The 19,161-nt window shown below is 44.5% G+C and overlaps 1 protein-coding gene across 3 annotated transcripts; it reads left to right on the top strand.

Moving 5' to 3' along the window:
• Positions 1–1,281: 1,281 nt before the first annotated feature.
• sin3aa (SIN3 transcription regulator family member Aa) lies at positions 1,282–17,764 on the top strand. 3 transcript variants are annotated; one of them, XM_047596468.1, is made up of 21 exons: positions 1,282–1,427; positions 6,229–6,445; positions 6,680–6,862; positions 7,121–7,227; positions 7,572–7,866; positions 7,992–8,240; positions 8,353–8,505; positions 9,082–9,237; positions 9,395–9,484; positions 9,872–9,990; positions 10,089–10,299; positions 10,558–10,674; positions 10,800–11,038; positions 11,426–11,609; positions 11,796–12,372; positions 12,657–12,826; positions 12,923–13,096; positions 13,752–13,844; positions 14,379–14,473; positions 14,623–14,815; positions 15,892–17,764. In XM_047596468.1, exons 2-21 carry the CDS (start codon positions 6,260–6,262, stop codon positions 16,120–16,122), a joined length of 3,822 nt encoding a protein of 1,273 aa, XP_047452424.1. In that variant the 5' UTR covers positions 1,282–1,427; positions 6,229–6,259; the 3' UTR covers positions 16,123–17,764. The 3 variants fall into 3 exon arrangements, with proteins under 3 accessions (XP_047452424.1, XP_047452423.1, XP_047452425.1); XM_047596467.1 differs by lacking the exon at positions 1,282–1,427 and adding an exon at positions 3,917–4,123; XM_047596469.1 differs by lacking the exon at positions 1,282–1,427 and adding an exon at positions 3,917–4,123 and having other exon boundaries at positions 9,398–9,484.
• The last annotated feature ends 1,397 nt before the right edge of the window (positions 17,765–19,161 follow it).

Below are 19,161 nucleotides of genomic sequence, written 5' to 3' on the forward strand. Positions count from 1 at the left end.
TTTAACGGACCACGGGTTTCCATTAGCTCTACCAGGAAGAAAAACAAAACCTTTTATTAGATTAATGCTACAAGATGCACGTCATTTGCACGTCATGCAAGTCATTTGTACCTTTTAGGAGACAAAAGTAAAACATATATTAAAAGTAGTAATGCAACACATTGACATTTATTAAACTTAATAGACACTGCCGAGATGTAAAGCACAAAAAGGCCCAAAAACTATCATTTTTATTCCAAAACATTTTTCCAGTGGGTCCCGGAAGGACATTATAGTAAATGCAAGAGAATTATTGGAGAGAAAATGACTTGATGGGACAAATTTAGTCAATATAAGACAGAATCTTGTGAGCTGAGCCAGTTCAGACGTTTGGCAAACAAGAGTGGACCTTTGATCAAGTAACAGCATTAATGAGACAGCTTTGCAAGGTTAAGTAGATCAGCAAAGGTATAATTAAAAGTTTGAGCTGAAACTGATGATCTATCAACAGAATAATTTACCATAATTTTAGTAATATTTTCAAGATAATGCCCCAAAACGTGTGAGTTCAAACTTCACAAGGAACCTTTCACTACTTTCTGCCATTTCATCAGTTTACTGGTTAGGTAAAAATAAAAAAAAAATAAATAAAAAAAATACATAAAAAATCATCACCTGCAGCATTATTTATACTCTCAAACGTAACAACATGTAAAACAGATCATTTTGGGGTTGAAACCTATACCGACCAACTCAACCATCATGTTACACTGATACGGTTTTATGTTTATCTGTATAAACAGATGTTTATGAGCACATGTATACCCACTAAGATATTCAACAATGAAGACTCTGAATGCTGTGGTGCCATTTATCACCTCTCAAGGTTTTTCCCTGTTGAAAGGAAGTTTTTCTTTTCCTTGCCACGTGACCTCTGGTGGTTTCAGGCTGTGGGTTCTGTAAAGCAGCTTGATACAATTTACAGTTATTGCTGCTGTATAAACAAAGATGGATTGAAATGATTCTGTTGAAGACGTCACTGTATTATTATTGTTATTATTATTATTATTACTGATGGTTTACTAGTGCTATTACTTCCAGGTAGTTTTACAACAATGCTGCATATATTGCTGTCTGATCATATACTCTGTAAGGTGTCTTATAAATTACAGTACAACTACACACTTTGAACCCTGAACAGGGTTAAAAGTTATCAGGCTTGCTTACTTTCCTCTGTGACTTCCTTCCTGCCAGCGTGAAGCAGGCCGACGCACCTGAGGGTTATGTGATGGAGACGGGGCAGTCTCGGTGGCGCTTGCCTCGTTTTTAGCGGGTCATATTCAAAATAAAGTGACGCGTACCGCGCTGTGCGCCAATGCCAGGGAAGGGGGGCGTCTCCAACTATTTTGTTACAAACACGAATCCGGAGTAAGGAGTCTTTTTCCTGGGTATGTAACAGCTGCTTAAACTAAATAATAATCAGAGTTTTGCTGCCGTAACAAACGAGCGGTGCTTAAACGTGATCGGAGCGCGGTCGGTTGTCAGTGGCGCCTTTTGTGTCCCGAAATGAATCGAAGGGGGTGTTTTTTTTTTAATGCTCGCAACTGAATAGGCAAAACCATAACGTGGTAGCTGGTTTAAAAAAAATGTGCAGGAGGTCGTCGTGTCTGCTCGTAAACAGCCTGGCCGACGATCGTCCGAGGTAGCCCGCTGTCTGGAAGTGGAAACATTTTGTCTGCAGCGCTGTGTGTGAGCATGTAATGCTTGTTTGCAAATGGATCGAGAGAAGGGGGGAGGGACGGAGGGAGTTGTTGTGGTGAGACAGGTTAGACATTTTACTCGCGACTGTTGAAGTAAACAAAGAATATGATTTTTCGTAGGAGCGCGGCTGGTCCTTCCGCGCGGCGAGGGGGGAAATCGGGGCTGCGTTTTCGGGGGAAGGCGGAGAATGGCGTGGCTCCGAGGTACCGATGTTTCCACACGGCGACGCCGTAGTTCCCGTTTCGTTTGACTTTGGCATTGTTTAGTAAGGGCAACTAGATCGACTGTAGCCGCCCGTACAAGAGATGCAGCGATCGCTCCCCCCGGGGCCCTGCTTTCTCCCCGTCCACCGGTGCCCGTGTGCGGATGATAGGTGTTGGTGCCTGGAGCCCTTTTGTTTGGGGTGTGCAGTCAGCGTCGCCGTCGACCGACTCACGGAACAGGGGGCGACCTGATCCTCCTCCTCCTCCTCCTAGCTGTGTGGCTCCGTGTTAGGAGAAGGGGGGGTACCCACAGCCCGCAGTGCGTTGTGTTGCACGCTTCTGCGCGTAACTTTAAAAATAAATGACTCATAATTCAGCTGAGGATTGTTCTTTTATTGTGTGTTTGGGTTAGCGAATCCCAGTCAAACTGTGTTTCGGGGGGGGGGGGGTCTGTAGCACCTCTTTTGTGAAGAGGAGTGCGATCGTGTGGGGGAATCCAATGGAGATAGTGGAGCACTGCGTGTGTGTGTGTGTGTGTGTGTCGCAGCCTACGGTCGCTGCCGAGTCCTCTGCCTGGGCTGGAAGGAGGAATCCCGGGCTGGGGTTGCAGCTCCGCCTGTCGTGGGCGATGTTTTATTTTGGAAGTTCCACCTTTTGGGCGATTTGTAATGACTGCTCCGCGCAATGATTGGCTGCGATGTCTCCTTAGCACATCCGTAGGAGGGACAGGAGTGGCGAAGGCAGACGCCCTCCTTACAAAGTCACGTGGTGCGACTCCAGGAAGTAGCCTATTAAGATCTCTATACATCCAGTGGAAGGAAGGATGGGTGGATAGATAGATCGCTTTATACATGCAATTGAAAATTGCAGCGTTAATGTTGCGAATACAGTGTGAGGACATTTTGGCACGAAAATATACCACTAAATGCAAAAATGAGGCTTCAGTAGTGAGTGATAACGCGCTGCACATGGTGAATCCAAATCCAGTCAGCAGTGCGTAGCATGTTGTGTTGGTGTGGCAACGTGGGCATGTGCGAGTGCTGGTTTACCTACCGCACGAAATCAAAAACAGTGCAAAAAAAAGTTTGGGAAATTGCATCACTAATGTGTAATGCATTCTTACACAATCATGTTGCCCTGTCCTCTGTTAAAATGCTCGGTGCCTTTTATTATTTCTCTGTTCTTTTTTCCCCTTTGTGCATTGTCCCAGAACATATTTGCACTTCATCAAAATCCCAGAAAGTACTCTAAAACTACTAGCTGAACCCAGGGGTTTTGACCAAAATTATTATGAAGCTGCTATTTATAGTGTGTTGTGTGCAATTTACTTAATGGAAACAGCACATTTCTCCCTAGGGGTACCCACATGGGCTGATCAGGCCAGCAACATACATACAAACATCACACAGAAACTAAGAATATAAATGGGCAACGAGAAACTATTCAGTATTAGTTACTGAATGACGCGAAAAAACAGTGTCACAGGATTTTAGAGTGTGTCCTCATTTTATCCTTGTTTATAAGCAATTGAAGGGCCTGGTATTTCACTGTCAAAACACAGCAGATACCGGGGGCGGTGGGGGTGGTAAAGGGTTCTCTAAATCAGATCGAACCATCCTTCACGAAACACACAAAAAGAAAAATATTAAACACGAATTTTTATCTTGATAAGCTCGTTTTGTGTTTATATGACTCTTATTTGACCACGTTTCGATCTAGGCATACTTTGCTTTAGATTTTGCAACAAAAGTGTTTTCCCTCTGATAATGCCTTCGGGACTCCGCTCCACAGTGCTGGCATTGTCGCGCTTCAAGTCAAGTCAAAATGGGCGTGCTTGGTAGCTGAACCATAAACCCTTGATTGACAGGTCAAATCCCCAACCCAACCGCTGGTCCCGCCCCTTTGCGGATCCTCACTGCGAACTGACCAATAACGGTCGTCCGGGGGCGGGGCTCTTTCAGAAAACCCCGCCCCTCTTACAGCTAACCGAAGGGAGATTGTTTTCCTCTCTCGGGGAGATTTTCACTTTGCTGTTCACTGCTTAAATTGTTTATTTTAAGTCGCACGCCATTGATTTGCTTTCCACATATATGTCGCTTTAGCGTCTTCTCCAGTCAGAGGTGTCGCGGTTAACTCGCAAGTCACGGACTATCAAATCATCATCTGCGAACTTCTGCTGGGTGAGTTCATCTGAATTCATTCAGCAAGCTAACACTGCTAGCTAGCTTTCTACCGTTAGCAGACGTTTTAAGGAAACCGTATGGGGGATCGGGGGATTTTTCTTACCTGTCATTCACTCACAGATGGACCTGTTAAGGACACTCTAATAAATCGATAGTTAACTGTTGCTGCAGGGAGCACGCTGGAGCAATAGCGAAGCACATCGCTAATGGTTAGCTGCATGTGCTTCCCTCCCAGCCCCGGACGGTGCTCGGTGTCGGGCTTCCCATGTTGTTTACATTAGCTAGCAGCTATCTGGCAGCTCGCAGCCCCTGACGACAAAACATGTCTTCTGCGAAGTTATTAAAATAAACTACACGAAATGCGTCGTGTTTGTTAAGTCGACGAGGCTGCAAGCAAGTCGGCTGTTTTTCGCGCTTACCTGCTTGACATGGAGTATAAATTGTTGAACTCCTGCGCCACGCTCTAAATGGCGGGCGTGAGGAAAGCGTCGCGCTGTAACTCGAGGACGGTGCTTGTGTTGCTAGGCCACGAACGGGACGGCAAGTCGTTGTTGTCGGCTGTTAAGCGTGTAACAAAACCGTAGCCACTTTTGCCCGTGTGCGTCTACAGCGTTACTACACCGAGCGGAGCTGGGTTTTCTATAAATACTGCAGCCTCGCCGCCTTTGCCCAGAATTGGTTGGCGAGCGGCTCGGCGGAGCTCCTGTGCCTGACGCGGTAGTAGTAGTACGCTGGCACTTCGGTTTGTCATTGTGTCACTTTGGCTCGACATTCTGGGTTTGAAACGTTGTTTATTCGCAGCCTTGCTTCCAGCGTCGCCTTTTTCGACGACGCCGCTCATTCAAACGATGAGTTGTTTGCGTCTTGAGGAAGTTGTGAATGGCAGTCGGACTCCCACGTTCCCTCAGCACCTGTTTGTTGCACCGGTGACGTAGGCTGTCTGCGTTTCATTGGCTACCGGAGTCTTCGTTGGAGACCGAAGTTTTACATTGACTGCCTGTTATCACTGTGCTCCTCGCTTAGACGAGAGCACCGGAGGGAAATGTTTAAACATTTAAAACGAAGCCTGAAGCCATGTTTTCTTCTTTTTTTTTCTTACGAGGAATAACGTGAAATGATATCCCATATATCCACCACGGGCAATGCTTACACATGCAATCTGCAGTGTTGAGACGGAAACGTGACTATAGTTTCATTAAAGCACGTTTATCTTCTTGTCAAAAGAAGGAATCTCTGAAAAAACACCAAACTGCTCTCCGAGTGCATGCATGGTTCCCCACTGCTCAAATGAATTCAAAACATATTATTCTTGCATGTATGTAAAGGTTCTCACTCATCCAGGTGAATAAAGGCAACTGGACTTCTAGTACAGTTGCCTTTATTCATCGCCTTTTGGACATATTTTTCTTGTGTCTGTGTACATATTTAAATTGCAAATAAAGCTGGTTTTAGTACAAATGATTGATTTGATTGGATTTGCTACACCTTTCCAGGTTCCCTCTCATTTTGTCCAATCAGCAGTCCAGCTTTCTAATGTATTATATTTACTACCATGCGTTACTAAGACTCTTCCAGGGTAAAAGCCAGAAGTTTGGCTTTTGCCACATTACCGAGACTGATCAGCACTTCTCTAGTGTGTACCGCTCTGGGCATGACGTTGTGGGAGAGGCCCAAGGCACAGACAGGTTGAAACACGACTGAGCACAGACTTTTGAAGTTGATCCGCAGTGGCACACAGACATGATCAATTTTTTGGTTTATTTCCCGATTTTAAGAAATCGACCATAAACTATGATATAAAAAACCTGACACTGGTTATTGCATGCACCAAATCAATATAGCCCTTAGGAGTCAACCTCTGTAAAAGCTTTGGTGTCTGATTCAATATGCGATCAGATGCTATGTAATAATTTTCTGTCTCAGCCATACAACCAAAGTGGTTTGCTGGCACTATGTGTCTCCATAAATTTACAGTACAAATAATAAAGTATTTCCATATGTTCCTTGACAGATTATTGAATGAAATCAATAAGCTGATTCTGATGACTTGATAGAGGTCTGCCACTGTCAAATAAGGTCCATATGGTGTTCTGTACCTCCAGGTCTCGCAGCTCTCACGAGTATGAGTTCATAATGAAGCGGCGTCTGGAGGATCAGGAAACGGTTTTTGCGTCCCAGCAGCGACGCCTCACTGGCAACGCGGAGGCTTTCCAGCATCGTGTCCTGGCCCCTGCCCCAGCTCCAACTGTGTATGAGGCCGTGTCGGAAAACATGCAGCCCACAGCAGGCGTCCAGTACTCCGTCCCCCAGGGATTCCAGGTATGGCCAGTTTAACTTAGCAGAATATTATCTACTGGGGACAGATTTAAAAACAAAGTAAAACACATCTTTTCCCACCTTTTGCTCAAGACTCAGGTCTGTTGTCAGGTGCCTTAAAATGCAGGCGTCAGAGCTCTGTTTTGTTTTATTAAGATGTGTTGCTTCTTCCTTTTTTGACAAGTTTTCAAATCATTTTTGATTTCACTCTTCATTTGATATTTCCGCCGTCTCCAGGTTCCCACCGTGGCCCAGAACAGCGGTGGGCATGGGCACACCCCAAGCCCAACCGTCCACGGGGGGTCCCACCACCACAGCCCAGCAGTTCAATCCCACGGGCCCTCAGTGATGTCTGGGCACGGCCACACGGCTGCTCCTCAAGCCTCTGCACAGGGCCAGCAGCAGTTCCAGAGGCTTAAGGTCAGCCAGCTCATTTTATTTTGACATTTATTTTATCCCAAAATAAAATCTGCACATGTCAAATAGAGATATCATAGGTGTGTGTGTGTGGAGGAGTTGAACATATTCTGTGTTGTTATGTCAAGCAAAGAGACAAACAGCTATTTTTTTATGATTCCAGTAAGAATGTTGTTTGCTATCAGAATGAAGAAAAAAATTAATGTGACAGAAAACTTGATTAGTAGATGAACCACATTCTCCCCTTTATTTCTCCCTAAGGTGGAAGATGCTTTGTCTTACTTGGATCAAGTGAAACTGCAGTTTGGTAACCAGCCTCAGGTCTACAATGACTTTTTAGATATAATGAAAGAGTTCAAGTCCCAAAGGTGAGATTTTACAGGAAAACAAAGTCAACTAATTTTACAGTTTGAAATGTACATTTTGTGTCTTTTTCATTCAGTCGTGAGCTGTAGGATAAACTGCTATTTGCGTACTGTGCCACAAACCCCAGTCAGTTATCCAGAATGTTTCCCATGTGTCTTTTATTTGTTTCTTCCATAATGACTGTTGGCATATTTACACAGTGCCCAGTGGCCAAATACAAGACCTGTTTTTTTTTTTTTAAAGTGTCTATTTCATCAGACCGAGCTAGTATTTATTTATTTTTTTTCAACTTTTTAAATGTTCCTGAAGTTACGCCACATGTAAAGCATTCTGTGTGTGTTTGCAGTATTGACACTCCGGGGGTTATCAGCAGAGTGTCACAGCTCTTCAAAGGTCATCCTGACCTCATCATGGGCTTTAACACCTTCCTGCCCCCGGGCTACAAGATCGAGGTCCAGACCAACGACTTAGTCAACGTGACAACACCTGGTCAGATCCACCACATCACCCCGCACGGCATTTCAGTCCAGAACTTGCCCATAACAGGAGCAGCCCCCCAACATCCGGCCCAGCTACCGTCTGCTGCAACCACCACCGCTCCACCCCTTCTAACACAGCCCACCCCTGCCAAGATGAGCAAGGTGAGCAATAAAAAATGTGTTGGGACATAATCGTGGACACCTACCAAGTGTTCAAGTACCCCTAAGTGTCATCTGTTTAAGTGTCACGTGTTTAAGTGCCCCTAAAACCTGTCCTTGTCTTCCAGCCTCTTCAGCCCCAGGCACTGACGCCAAGCAGCCAGAGCAATCCGTCCATCCCAACATACACGTCTCCCCGCTCCCCACCCATGCAACTCCAGCCACCGCTCAGCGGGATCCCCACCGGTCCACCCATGCAGAACAACCAGCCGGTGGAGTTCAACCACGCCATCAACTATGTCAACAAGATCAAGAACCGCTTCCAGGGGCAGCCCGACATCTACAAAGCCTTCCTGGAGATCCTCCACACCTACCAGGTCGGTGACCGCAGCTGAAGCCACGACACAAAAAAGTTACATCTGAGAAGTACTTACAATTAACCGGAGTGGGCATATTTCTTTTTTTCTTTATATTGTGTGTTCACTACAGAAAGAGCAGCGTAATGCTAAGGAGGCCGGAGGGAACTACACGCCAGCTCTAACGGAACAAGAGGTGTACGCTCAGGTGGCCAGACTCTTCAAGAACCAAGAGGACCTGCTCTCTGAGTTTGGGCAGTTTCTCCCTGATGCCAACAGTTCAGTGGTGAGCATCGTCATTATAGTAACAGATCACATTTCAGCTTCACCGGTACAACTGTTAACTTCAAACATTGACAAAATTAAAGTTTTGTTTCATAAAATCAGGTTCTTAGAATAAGTTGAGTATATTAAGACTGACAGGAAGAGACTCACAGATGTGGGACCTGTGACCGCAAAGTATTAAGAACTTTCACACAGTCTTACCAATGATAGCTGAAAGGACCTTTGACGACGTAAAGTTGTCAGGTACCATGCTCAACTATGGTATGTACTATACATGGTAATGACACTTGGTTGAGAAACGATGCAAACACAGATACAACCAACTTTGGTTCCTGCCACCAAATTCACCAGGCAGCCGTCAGACTCGGAGCACTGGGCCTTTTTTGTTTCTCTGATGGTGTTTTCTGTCTCTAGACAGCCACCTGTAAAATAAAGTATCATATGCTGAAGTCATGGTTCTATGACTAAGTACTACATGCTGTATTAATATACATTGTATAGTAGTATTTAGTAATAGCAGTTGTAGTTTTGTTATGCATTTAGAGTCACTGCTTTAATTGTTTTTTATTCTCTGTAGCTGTTAAATAAGACCACAGCTGAGAAGGCAGAATCGGTTCGGAACGACCACGGTGGAACCGCCAAAAAGCTGCAGCTCAACAACAAACAGAGGCCCAATCAGAACGGCTGTCAGATCCGTCGGCATCCCACTCCAGGGACAACACCCCCCGTCAAGGTGCACACACACATACTCACCCACCCCCGAAGCCACAGTCGACCTCTCGGCACATTTCATATATATCAGTATTTCACATCTCTCTGTAGCTGATCGTTTTCTGATGACTGTGCCTATGTACCTATGTTTCTTCATTGCTCCTTTGGGAATGCTACAGAAGAAGTCTAAGTTGTTGGGTTTGAAAGACTCTTCAGTGGCAGAGGCCAGCAAGCACGGAGTGGGCACAGAGTCTCTGTTCTTTGAGAAGGTGAGATTTTGTTGTGTTGGTTTTTAGCCTTTATACTAAAGGAAGGAAACTAATCACTAAAAGAAAGATGGAATCTTAAATAGATGGAAGTCTTTAAAAGTTAGAGAGGAAGTAGTTTCAGGATGTACTCTCAACAATGCCACTCAACACTAGATTGTGATATAGATTTATCTTGTGTGTTTTCTTCAGTTGCAATTAAAATGTGATAGTTTTGTATGTTAAAAAAGATAAAGATAATACTCAAAGTAGAATATAGTTAAATGCATACAGTGTGAATATAATTAAAACCTGATGATTTCTTTATTGTTTTCCTAAAGTTAAATTATGGCAAATGAGTTTTGCAGATTTTTTGTGAAGTCTGACACAAACCGTTTTATTTTATTTAAGGTTCGTAAAGCCTTGCGAAGTGCAGAGGCCTACGACAACTTCCTGCGCTGTCTGGTCATCTTTAATCAGGAGGTGATCTCCAGGGCTGAACTGGTGCAGCTGGTGCTGCCGTTCTTAGGGTGAGTAGCTCAGTCGTCTGCCCCCTGCTCATGAGATAGGAGCCTTTCATGTTGTTTGTGTATCTCACAGATGATTTTTTTTTCCTTTTTACAAATAGAAAATTCCCTGAGCTGTTCAACTGGTTCAAAAACTTCCTGGGGTATCGCGAAATGTCTCACACCGAGACATACCCTAAGGAGCGGGCCACTGAGGGCATCGCCATGGAGATTGATTATGCTTCCTGTAAGAGACTGGGCTCCAGTTACAGAGCTCTGCCCAAAAGTTACCAACAGCCCAAGTGTACGGGTAGAACTCCGCTGTGTAAAGAGGTGAGACAGGAAAGTCTGGAGTAGACATCCAGAAACTCAGTGTCTAGCCAGTCTCAGACTGTTCAGTCATTAAAAACACACAAATGTTTTCACAGTTTCACATTTACATAAAATTTGCCTCATACATTTTGTGTACATGCAGTTAATTACTTCTTGTAGATTTTTAGATTGAAGCTGTCAACATCCTCATGGACGCTTTCTGAGTGTAAATATATATATATCTTCAATCTGCCACATGTTTGTTTCTGCTGTGTCCAGGTCTTAAATGACACCTGGGTCTCCTTCCCCTCCTGGTCTGAAGACTCAACATTTGTCAGCTCTAAGAAGACTCAGTATGAGGAGCACATCTACAGGTGTGAGGACGAACGCTTTGAGGTAAGAAGAATCTCGTCATGTTCGCCTTGCTTTGATTTTTTTTTGTTGTATCTGCTTTTTAATGAGGTTTAATGGGGGGCACTGCACAGCAAAAAAAGATGCAATGTCTTTTTCCCTAAACACAGTTGGACGTTGTGCTGGAGACCAACCTGGCCACCATCAGAGTTTTGGAGACAGTTCAGCGGAAGTTGTCCCGCATGTCGGCAGAGGAGCAGGCCAAGTTCCGCTTAGACAACACACTGGGTGGCTCCTCGGAGGTCATCCACCGCAAAGCCATCCAGAGGATATATGGAGACAAAGCGCCCGACATCATTGACGGCCTGAAGAAAAATCCTGCTGTTTCTGTCCCCATTGTGTTAAAACGGTAAGTGTCGAATCAAGGTCTCAGATACATCATATTTTTACTAACTTAATTTTTGTAATCAGTGTTTGTTCTCAACATAAAGCTCTTCTATAAGCTGCGTTTCATAGTTCTAGATTTAGTATGTGGTACACAAGCTAACTGTGTTAGAATCACATCTGCATATTTACGTAGTGCAGTACATTAGCTTCTGTGTGCACAAGCTGAGGTTCAGATTCACAGTTGGTAAACTCAGTAATCCTCACAGGGAAGAAAAGGCAAATATAATGTCGGAGCGGTGGATTTAACGTAGCGCTTATGTATATTTATTTTACATGAGATGGTTGATTAAAATGCCATTCAGACGTCGTGTGCGTGCATCACTTGACTTTGCCTTCTCTTCTGAACCAGGTTAAAGACGAAGGAGGAAGAGTGGCGGGAAGCCCAACGAGGCTTTAACAAGATCTGGAGGGAGCAGAACGAGAAGTATTACCTCAAGTCTCTCGACCATCAAGGCATCAACTTCAAACAGAATGACACCAAAGTGCTTCGCTCCAAGTCCTTGCTAAATGAAATTGAAAGCATCTATGATGAGGTAATATATCTCCCGCGTGTCTCCGTAATGTGGTGGGACTGTGTGATGGGAAGTTTTTACACATTAGACGTCAAAATGTTCAGCTGGAAGTTACTATTCAAGGTTGTTTTGACCCAGAATAGTGTACTCCATCATGTGCTTTCAGAATGCTGACATTGAAAGTTTGTTTTTTTTCCCTCTGTGCAGCGCCAGGAGCAAGCGACTGAAGAGAACGCCAACCTACTCACAGGCCCCCACCTGACACTAGCTTACGAGGACAGCCAAATCCTGGAGGACGCAGCGGCGCTCATCATCCACCACGTCAAGAGACAGACCAGCATTCAGAAGGAAGACAAATACAAAATCAAACAGATCATCTACCACTTCATCCCCGACATGCTGTTCTCTCGACGGGGCGAGCTCTCCGACGTGGAGGAGGAGGAGGAGGAAGAGGAGATGGACCTGGAGGAAGGGGCCTCGAAAAAGCACAACGGCGTCCCCGGCGGCGGGAGCCCCTCCAAGTCCAAGCTGCTGTTCAGCAACACGGCGGCGCAGAAGCTGCGCGGCTGCGACGACGCCTACAACCTCTTCTACGTCAACAACAACTGGTACATCTTCCTGCGGCTGCACCAGACGCTGTGCTCGCGCCTGCTGCGGCTGTACGGGCAGGCGGAGCGGCAGATCGAAGAGGAGGTCAGAGAACGAGAGTGGGAGAGGGAGGTCCTGGGGCTCAAGAGGGAGAAGAACGACAACCCGGCCATCCAGCTCAGACTGAAGGAGCCCAGTGAGTAGCACATGTTTTATTCATTTCTCATGTTCTTTATTAAACTTTAATTTGCTACCTGTGTTTGCTTTACATATTCCAAAAAGGGGCATCAATATGTAAACACTTTACTTTTCTGCCAAATTTATGCTCTCTAGCACATAACTAACCTTCATGAAGATTTAGTGCACAACCGTTATATTAGTCATTAATATCGTCTTTACTGTCTTTATTGTCTTTACCGTTTACTGACTGTCTCACCTGAACTACATCAACTATGTTTTTGACATATTTCTTCCCTCCAGTGGACATTGAAGTGGAAGACTACTACTCCGCCTTCTTGGAGATGGTTAGGAATCTGCTGGATGGAAACATGGACGCTTCTCAGTACGAGGACTCGCTTCGGGAAATGTTCACGATTCACGCTTACATCGCCTTCACAATGGACAAGCTCATCCAGAGCATCGTCCGGCAGGTAATAGTCTGTCCTCTCAATGGGTTTGTGAGAGTCTTAGTAGTAGTAGTAGTTGTTGTTAACGTAACAATTGCCAATTCCTTTTCTTTCCTCCAGCTCCAGCACATCGTGAGTGATGAGATCTGCGTCCAGGTGACGGACCTCTACCTGGCGGAGAGCGCCAACGGGGCCAGCGGAGGAACCACTTCCACGCAGTCTTCACGGAGCTCCGCGGAGGCAGTCTATCAGCGGAAAGCAGAGCAGCTCATGTCTGATGAGAACTGCTTCAAGGTAAATACGTCAGGTTTGACCGTCGCTGGAAAACCCATATAGATCATGCTATACGAGCCTGGAGGATGAAACATTTTGCTGACGTTTTGGAAATCTAGAGTTCGTTCAGAGTTCAGGAGAGGTACTTCTAATGAATTTTCCACAAGGCTGCAGGAGTAGTCGCTGCTCTTAATCTGGATGTCAGAGGTAAATTGCTGGAGAGAGGAAAGTGCCGCATTTACATGAAGTGTTCGCTGTCATTTTATGAGAAGTCTGAAGACCTGACAAAGCAGATGTCAGTATTTAGAGAAGACTCAGCTACTTTTTGTTACAATTAAAAAAACAGAAGTCTCTTGTTTATGAACACCTGCCCAGCAAGGATCTCTTTTAACCTCTAAATGCTTCATCTTCTGTGTAACTTCTGCCCTGTTTTGACTTTTTAATTTGAGAAATCACATCAGGCCGACCGCACGTGCAACCGTTGGATGATAAAGTGAAGCGATAGATGTGATTTATTATTTAGTCTGGTGTTAAATGTGGCTGAAAATAGCAGTGACTCCCGACTGCGTGCGTGACTTGTTTTCCGCTCCTCTGAGCCCGAGCTCTTTTGTTAAATTTAAATTTGTCACACTGAATTAATTCCAATCTCACACTTGCGTTTCTGTCACTTTCTTAGGTGATGTTTTTGAGGAACAGAGGTCAGGTGCAGCTCACGGTGGAGCTGCTCGACACAGACGAAGAGAACTCCGACGAGCCCATGGAGGCCGAGGTAAAGAAAAAAACACACCAGAAACCTGTCAGCTCTCAGACAGTTTTAATCGATAATTCATGGTTATATGAATCACAAATATATGACAATAATTCATTAATTCACATTAGAATTCCAAAATACTCCAGCCTTAATTATATTTCCATTAACAAAGGAAATAAATAGTGGGACATGTTTCAAATTATTTATACTGATACTAGCGTTAAGATTAATTTATTTGCGAACATATATATATTGAGTTATCATTTGGCTTTTAGCTCATCTGTAACTCCCACGCTGATGTTAAGGAGTGTTTAGGTGCCTAGTTAACATCATGTTTACTGCATATGGGGTTATTAATATACAGCAAGTAAGTGTTGTTGTTTTTACATTTTGTCTAGTAAGAGGCTCCACTTTTCCAGCTGGAGTGGAAATACTAGTAAGGACCTGTTGCCAACCTTTTGGTAATACTGGTGCAGTAGCAGTGTTTATGTGCAGACTCTGTGTGTTAAACTTGGTTTTGTGGTTTTTTTTGTTTGTTTTTCCCACTTGCAGCGTTGGTCTGATTATGTTGAACGCTACTTAAACCCAGATTCCACCACTCCTGAGCTGAGGGAGCACCTCGCTCAGAAGCCCGTGTTCCTTCCCAGGTGAGTTGTCACAGCAGGACTTTTTTTTCTCTTTTTACATATTATTGCTATTTCAGCTGGTGGCGCGAAAGCCTTTTCATTAAATAAACTGTACTCGACTTGTTCTGTCATTAGACATCCTCATCACTTGTCTCTGTGCTCTTGGTCAGGAATCTGAGGCGGATCAGGAAGTACCAGAAGGGCCGAGAGCAGCTGGATAAGGAGGCCTGCGAGGGAGGCAAGAAATCCCTGGAAAAGGAGAAGATGGAGTGCATGTTCAAACTCAACTCTTACAAGATGGTCTACGTCTTTAAGTCTGAAGATTACATGTACAGACGCACTGCCCTGCTGAGAGCTCACCAGGTATTTACCAGCGCTTCTCCACGCGGCAATCGGCCCGGGATTTTATCGGCTCATTGCAGCATGACGTTGATGTACCTGCTCTGTTTTTGAACAAAGTTTTGGTCTACTCCCATAAGACTGGTCTGTTGGTCTCACTGAGACTGACCTCTGAAGGACAGACGTGTTTGTCTTTTTTTCAATCAGAGAAATCATGAATGTTTTAACTATTGTTAATAAAAAGCGTACAGGTGAATTAGCCCTACGCCATGTTCGGGAAATTGCACCTATCAGGAAATGCATGTGCCTCTGTGTTTATATACAGCTTGTGTAGCAACATAGGGACACAGTGATTTATTCTAATATCAGCAGCCTTTTGAAATAGCAGGGATTTGACCGGTCCATTCTTTAGGTTGTCAACAAACTGAAAGCGTCAAAGATTCATCATCACTGACGAGGTAGCTGTGCTTTTTTATTAAGTGATGACCATGAGAGCCCCGTTAAACCCAGTTGAACCCCTCACATCAAGTATAAATCTGTATTTAGACCAGACGGGACTTATGTCCCAGAGCATTTTGAAATACTAAGCTTTAAAGGTTGTGGTGGGCAAATATTTTTAACTTAAAATAGACCCTAGCTTGTTTGCTTCTATTATAACTGTCTGGCCTCATGAGAGTCGTATCCTAATCTGAACCATCCTAAAGTGACAGCTCCTGTAAAGACGGCGTCAGTGTTCAGAGCATTGTGATTACTATGATGGCTCAGTCACAACCATCTGTCTGCAACAGCTGTTGCATCATTACAATAAGTTCTAGTGAGTTTGAATCTTTTTGTATGTTTTTAACCAGGAACTCGTACTTTTTATTTTCACAATTGAGCTGAGTGATTGTTCTTTCAGTCACCAGTGTGGGGCGCTCCAATGCTGTCGGTAACTAACTTTAGTTTGAGGGTTCAGGGTTAAAATTTGCTCCTCAATACACTGAGCAGCTCGAGTCATTTCATTTAGACGTCAGTAGCTGTTCATGTGTTAAGATCATCCTCTACTTGTTCTGCGTCTGTATCAACAGTAACGTCCCCTCCTCTCTCTTTTCCCCCCCCAGTCACATGAGAGGGTGAGCACGCGACTGCACAACCGCTTCCAGGCCTGGGTGGACGCGTGGGTCAAGGAGCACGTCACCCGCGACATGAACGCCGAGACCAACAAGTGGCTGATGGGCGAAGGGCGCGACGGCCTGTTGCCGTGCACCACCGCCCGCCACCCGGAGATCCTCCACTTCATGAACATCAACAAGTACCGCGTCAAATACAGCACCCCCAGCAAGGCGCAGTAGCCGACCACAGGAACAGGAGACTGACTGACTCCTGGGGGGAGGGGCTTGGTCCGAAGTCAAACAGGTCAGGAGTAGAGGTAGGGACGAGGGCTTATTGATGTGTTTTTAAAGGTCGACACGGGAGCACAATTAAGCTAGTTGCCGTGTGTGTTGCACCCGGGGCGGCAGGATTACTGATTTTTACCAGCGTTTTTAGCTGGGCCCATTTTTTCATAGGGCCTTTGGTGCCAAAACTTAGGAATGGTCGTGTTCCAGTCGCAGACCTGAGCTCTTACCAGCACTCGGAGCCACGTCACAAACTTCCCCGAGCCTTTTTTTTCGACAGGGCACAGCGACGTCAGCAGTGAGCTTGTGAGAGATAGAGTGGTGCTTTTTGTACTTTATCACACCTGAGCTTCGCCGAAGCCATCAGAGTAAGAAGCTCCATCGAAATCAATCATACAGGGAAAGTATTCCTCTGTACTATCAAAGGAAAAACAATATGATGGACAAGTGCACTTATTTAGCAAGAAGAATATGTTTCTGAAGTTACGTTTCCCCATATTGAAGGTTTGGAGGGAGCTCACGAAGTCTGAGAGATCTGGTTCAGACATTCCTGCGTTACGGCCAAAACACAATCATGTATGTTCACTAGACGGAAACACGTGGCAGCATTATTAGAAACTGTGCCTGAGCCCCAAACTGTATTGTCGGGTTAACATAGAAAAGCACTGTCGCATCTAATGTAAAAACAAAAAATGAAAAGGAAAAAAAAAAGAAACAAAACATAGCCTCACAACACTGTTTGGTCTCAGACTGTAAAATTGTATAGCTTGTGAATGTCAGATACTGACATGTATTCCAGTGTATGTGTTGTGTATATATATATTATATATAGTTCTATTAACACACAATCCTCGCCGCCCTGGGTGTCAACCTTTTTAAGATGCCCTCTGCCAATACACCAGCTTGTACACACACAAACACACACACACATACACACACACACACACACTCTCTCTCGTCTCATTGTGGGGGGACTGTCCACGTGCCGCTCATGTTGTAAATACACTGTATATATTCTCAGACTTTTTATGACAGAACTGTGTTGTTGTGCTAGTAATACTTTCCAAGCTTACTGTGGACTTTAGTGATAAATGGCTAAAGTTAGTATGTATATGAAAAAGACAAATGCAAGACCATTTATTACCGTTTTTACCAAAGGGAGTTGATTATAAAAATAGCTGTTTTTTGCCCCCTTTGTGTGTTCCTTTATGTCTTTGCTTTTTAATTTCTGTAGTAAAAACATGGGGAAAAGTAGAAATGTATCCAGGTCCTTCAGTTTTTATATGAGAAAAAAAAATGTTTTGGTTTTTTTTTTCTTCTGAATGTGACATTTGGTTGGTTAGAAAAATAAATCACTGCCCCCTTTTTGACAACCGACACCGTCCATGGAGATGGTGGGACTCTTTTCAAAGTTCAGAGGAATGAACTCCACAGCAGTCTCACCTTGTGATGCACGCTTCCCTCCCTGGATAGATTTCTGCTGCGAACATCACCCCACACCATATTTTTGATAACGGAGGAAGTCACACGAGCATGTCTTTAGTCCCTTTATTTAGACATTATTTAAAGTAATAATAAAAACGACATTTGTAGCCTACAGAGCCCTTTGTGGAGTTGTCGAGTGATTCTTTGTATTTGCTATTTGGTCATTTGTCAGGAAAGACAAAGGGAGAGTTTTGTTAGACCGTGCCAAGCTTTGGTTCAACACTGAGTTCCTGGCCCTTCAGAAAGCATCAGACCTCAGTCACATTTATTATAATCACAGATAAATGAATCCTGTGAGAAACCGCTGGTGCCGACGGGGGTTCGTTATGAGTGACGACGCTCGTAGGACTGATCTAAACTGTCAGGAATCATCTAATAACATTTTCACTACAGAGCCAGCTCAGCTGACTGCTTTCCATTTGATGTCTAGCTCGTGACAGATTGATGGTTCGTCCCTGCCAAGAACTTTTGCGTTTTCTTTCCAAAACTGTTCGTACGACGAGAGGCCATCTGGTGCAATAATAATAAGATCAGATGACATTAAAACTATTTGATACGTGAATTAACGAACCCAAAGCCCAGATCAATCAAAGAAATTGATGGACTTTATAACTCTCTAGCCAGCCCAGTTGTACGGTCCAATGTGGCCCATGAATTTACAAAGTGTGAAAATTACATAGAAGACATCAACTACAATTTTTCAAACAATTGGCAGGATTGTTCCTAATGTGCTCACCAAGAGTAGCTGTTTTAGTCAGAGCTGTAGACATAATACAACACTGAGAGCCTGAACTAAACTGAATTTGACAGCCTCACTCTAGAGGGTCGGGGGGGGGGGGGTCTATCACAGTCGACATTAGGCTAAGGTCGGGGTACATCCTGGAGAGATCACCAGTCTATCTACAGGGCTAAGACACCAACACATTCACACCTACAGCCAGGAAAATCAGCAGTTATTAGCCCAACGAGCATTTCTATGGATGATGGGAGGAAGTCAGAGCGGCTGGAGAAAAGCACCAGAAGCAAACAGACTCCGGACTAACCACATGTATTAATATGTTTGATAAATTACATGTTTCGTTTTGTCTGTGGGCAAAAACTTAATCTAACACAGTTTTCCTCATATTCAGCAAATGTCTCTTTACAGTACTCAAAGTGTTTGTTCTGTGTGCTAAAAAAGATTTATAGAGCAAGAGTGCCCCGATATCTCACCTGGTTTAGTGGGACCCCCCCCCGAACTGAGACTATGATGACGACCACCTGCCAAAATAAAGAAATAAAACTAACAGTTTAAACTACCACTTCGCCAACGTTACTTGTTGACCTTGGTGATGCACATCCTTGAATTTGGAGGCCGAGCTTCCCGGAGGGCCGAGGGAGGGATGGAGGGAGGGATGGGGGGGGGGCGTTTGTTTTGTTTGGCTGTTAAGTTTAAATATGAGAAATCTTTCTCAGGAACGTCTGGCTCCACATTCGATGATCTGGTGACGCTTTCGCTTCCTCAGAACT

Source organism: Mugil cephalus, chromosome 10 (assembly GCF_022458985.1).
Source record: "Mugil cephalus isolate CIBA_MC_2020 chromosome 10, CIBA_Mcephalus_1.1, whole genome shotgun sequence".
Lineage (NCBI taxonomy): Eukaryota > Metazoa > Chordata > Actinopteri > Mugiliformes > Mugilidae > Mugil > Mugil cephalus.

What these genes read in the sequence shown, in the direction of transcription:
- sin3aa (XM_047596468.1), top strand. Translation starts at nt 6,260, where the DNA reads ATGAAGCGGCGTCTGGAGGATCAGGAAACGGTTTTTGCGTCCCAGCAG. An exon ending in AGATCCTCCACACCTACCAG is followed by an intron (nt 8,241 to 8,352) that starts GTCGGTGACCGC and finishes TGTTCACTACAG; the next exon opens with AAAGAGCAGCGTAATGCTAA. An exon ending in GTCCCCATTGTGTTAAAACG is followed by an intron (nt 11,039 to 11,425) that starts GTAAGTGTCGAA and finishes CTTCTGAACCAG; the next exon opens with GTTAAAGACGAAGGAGGAAG.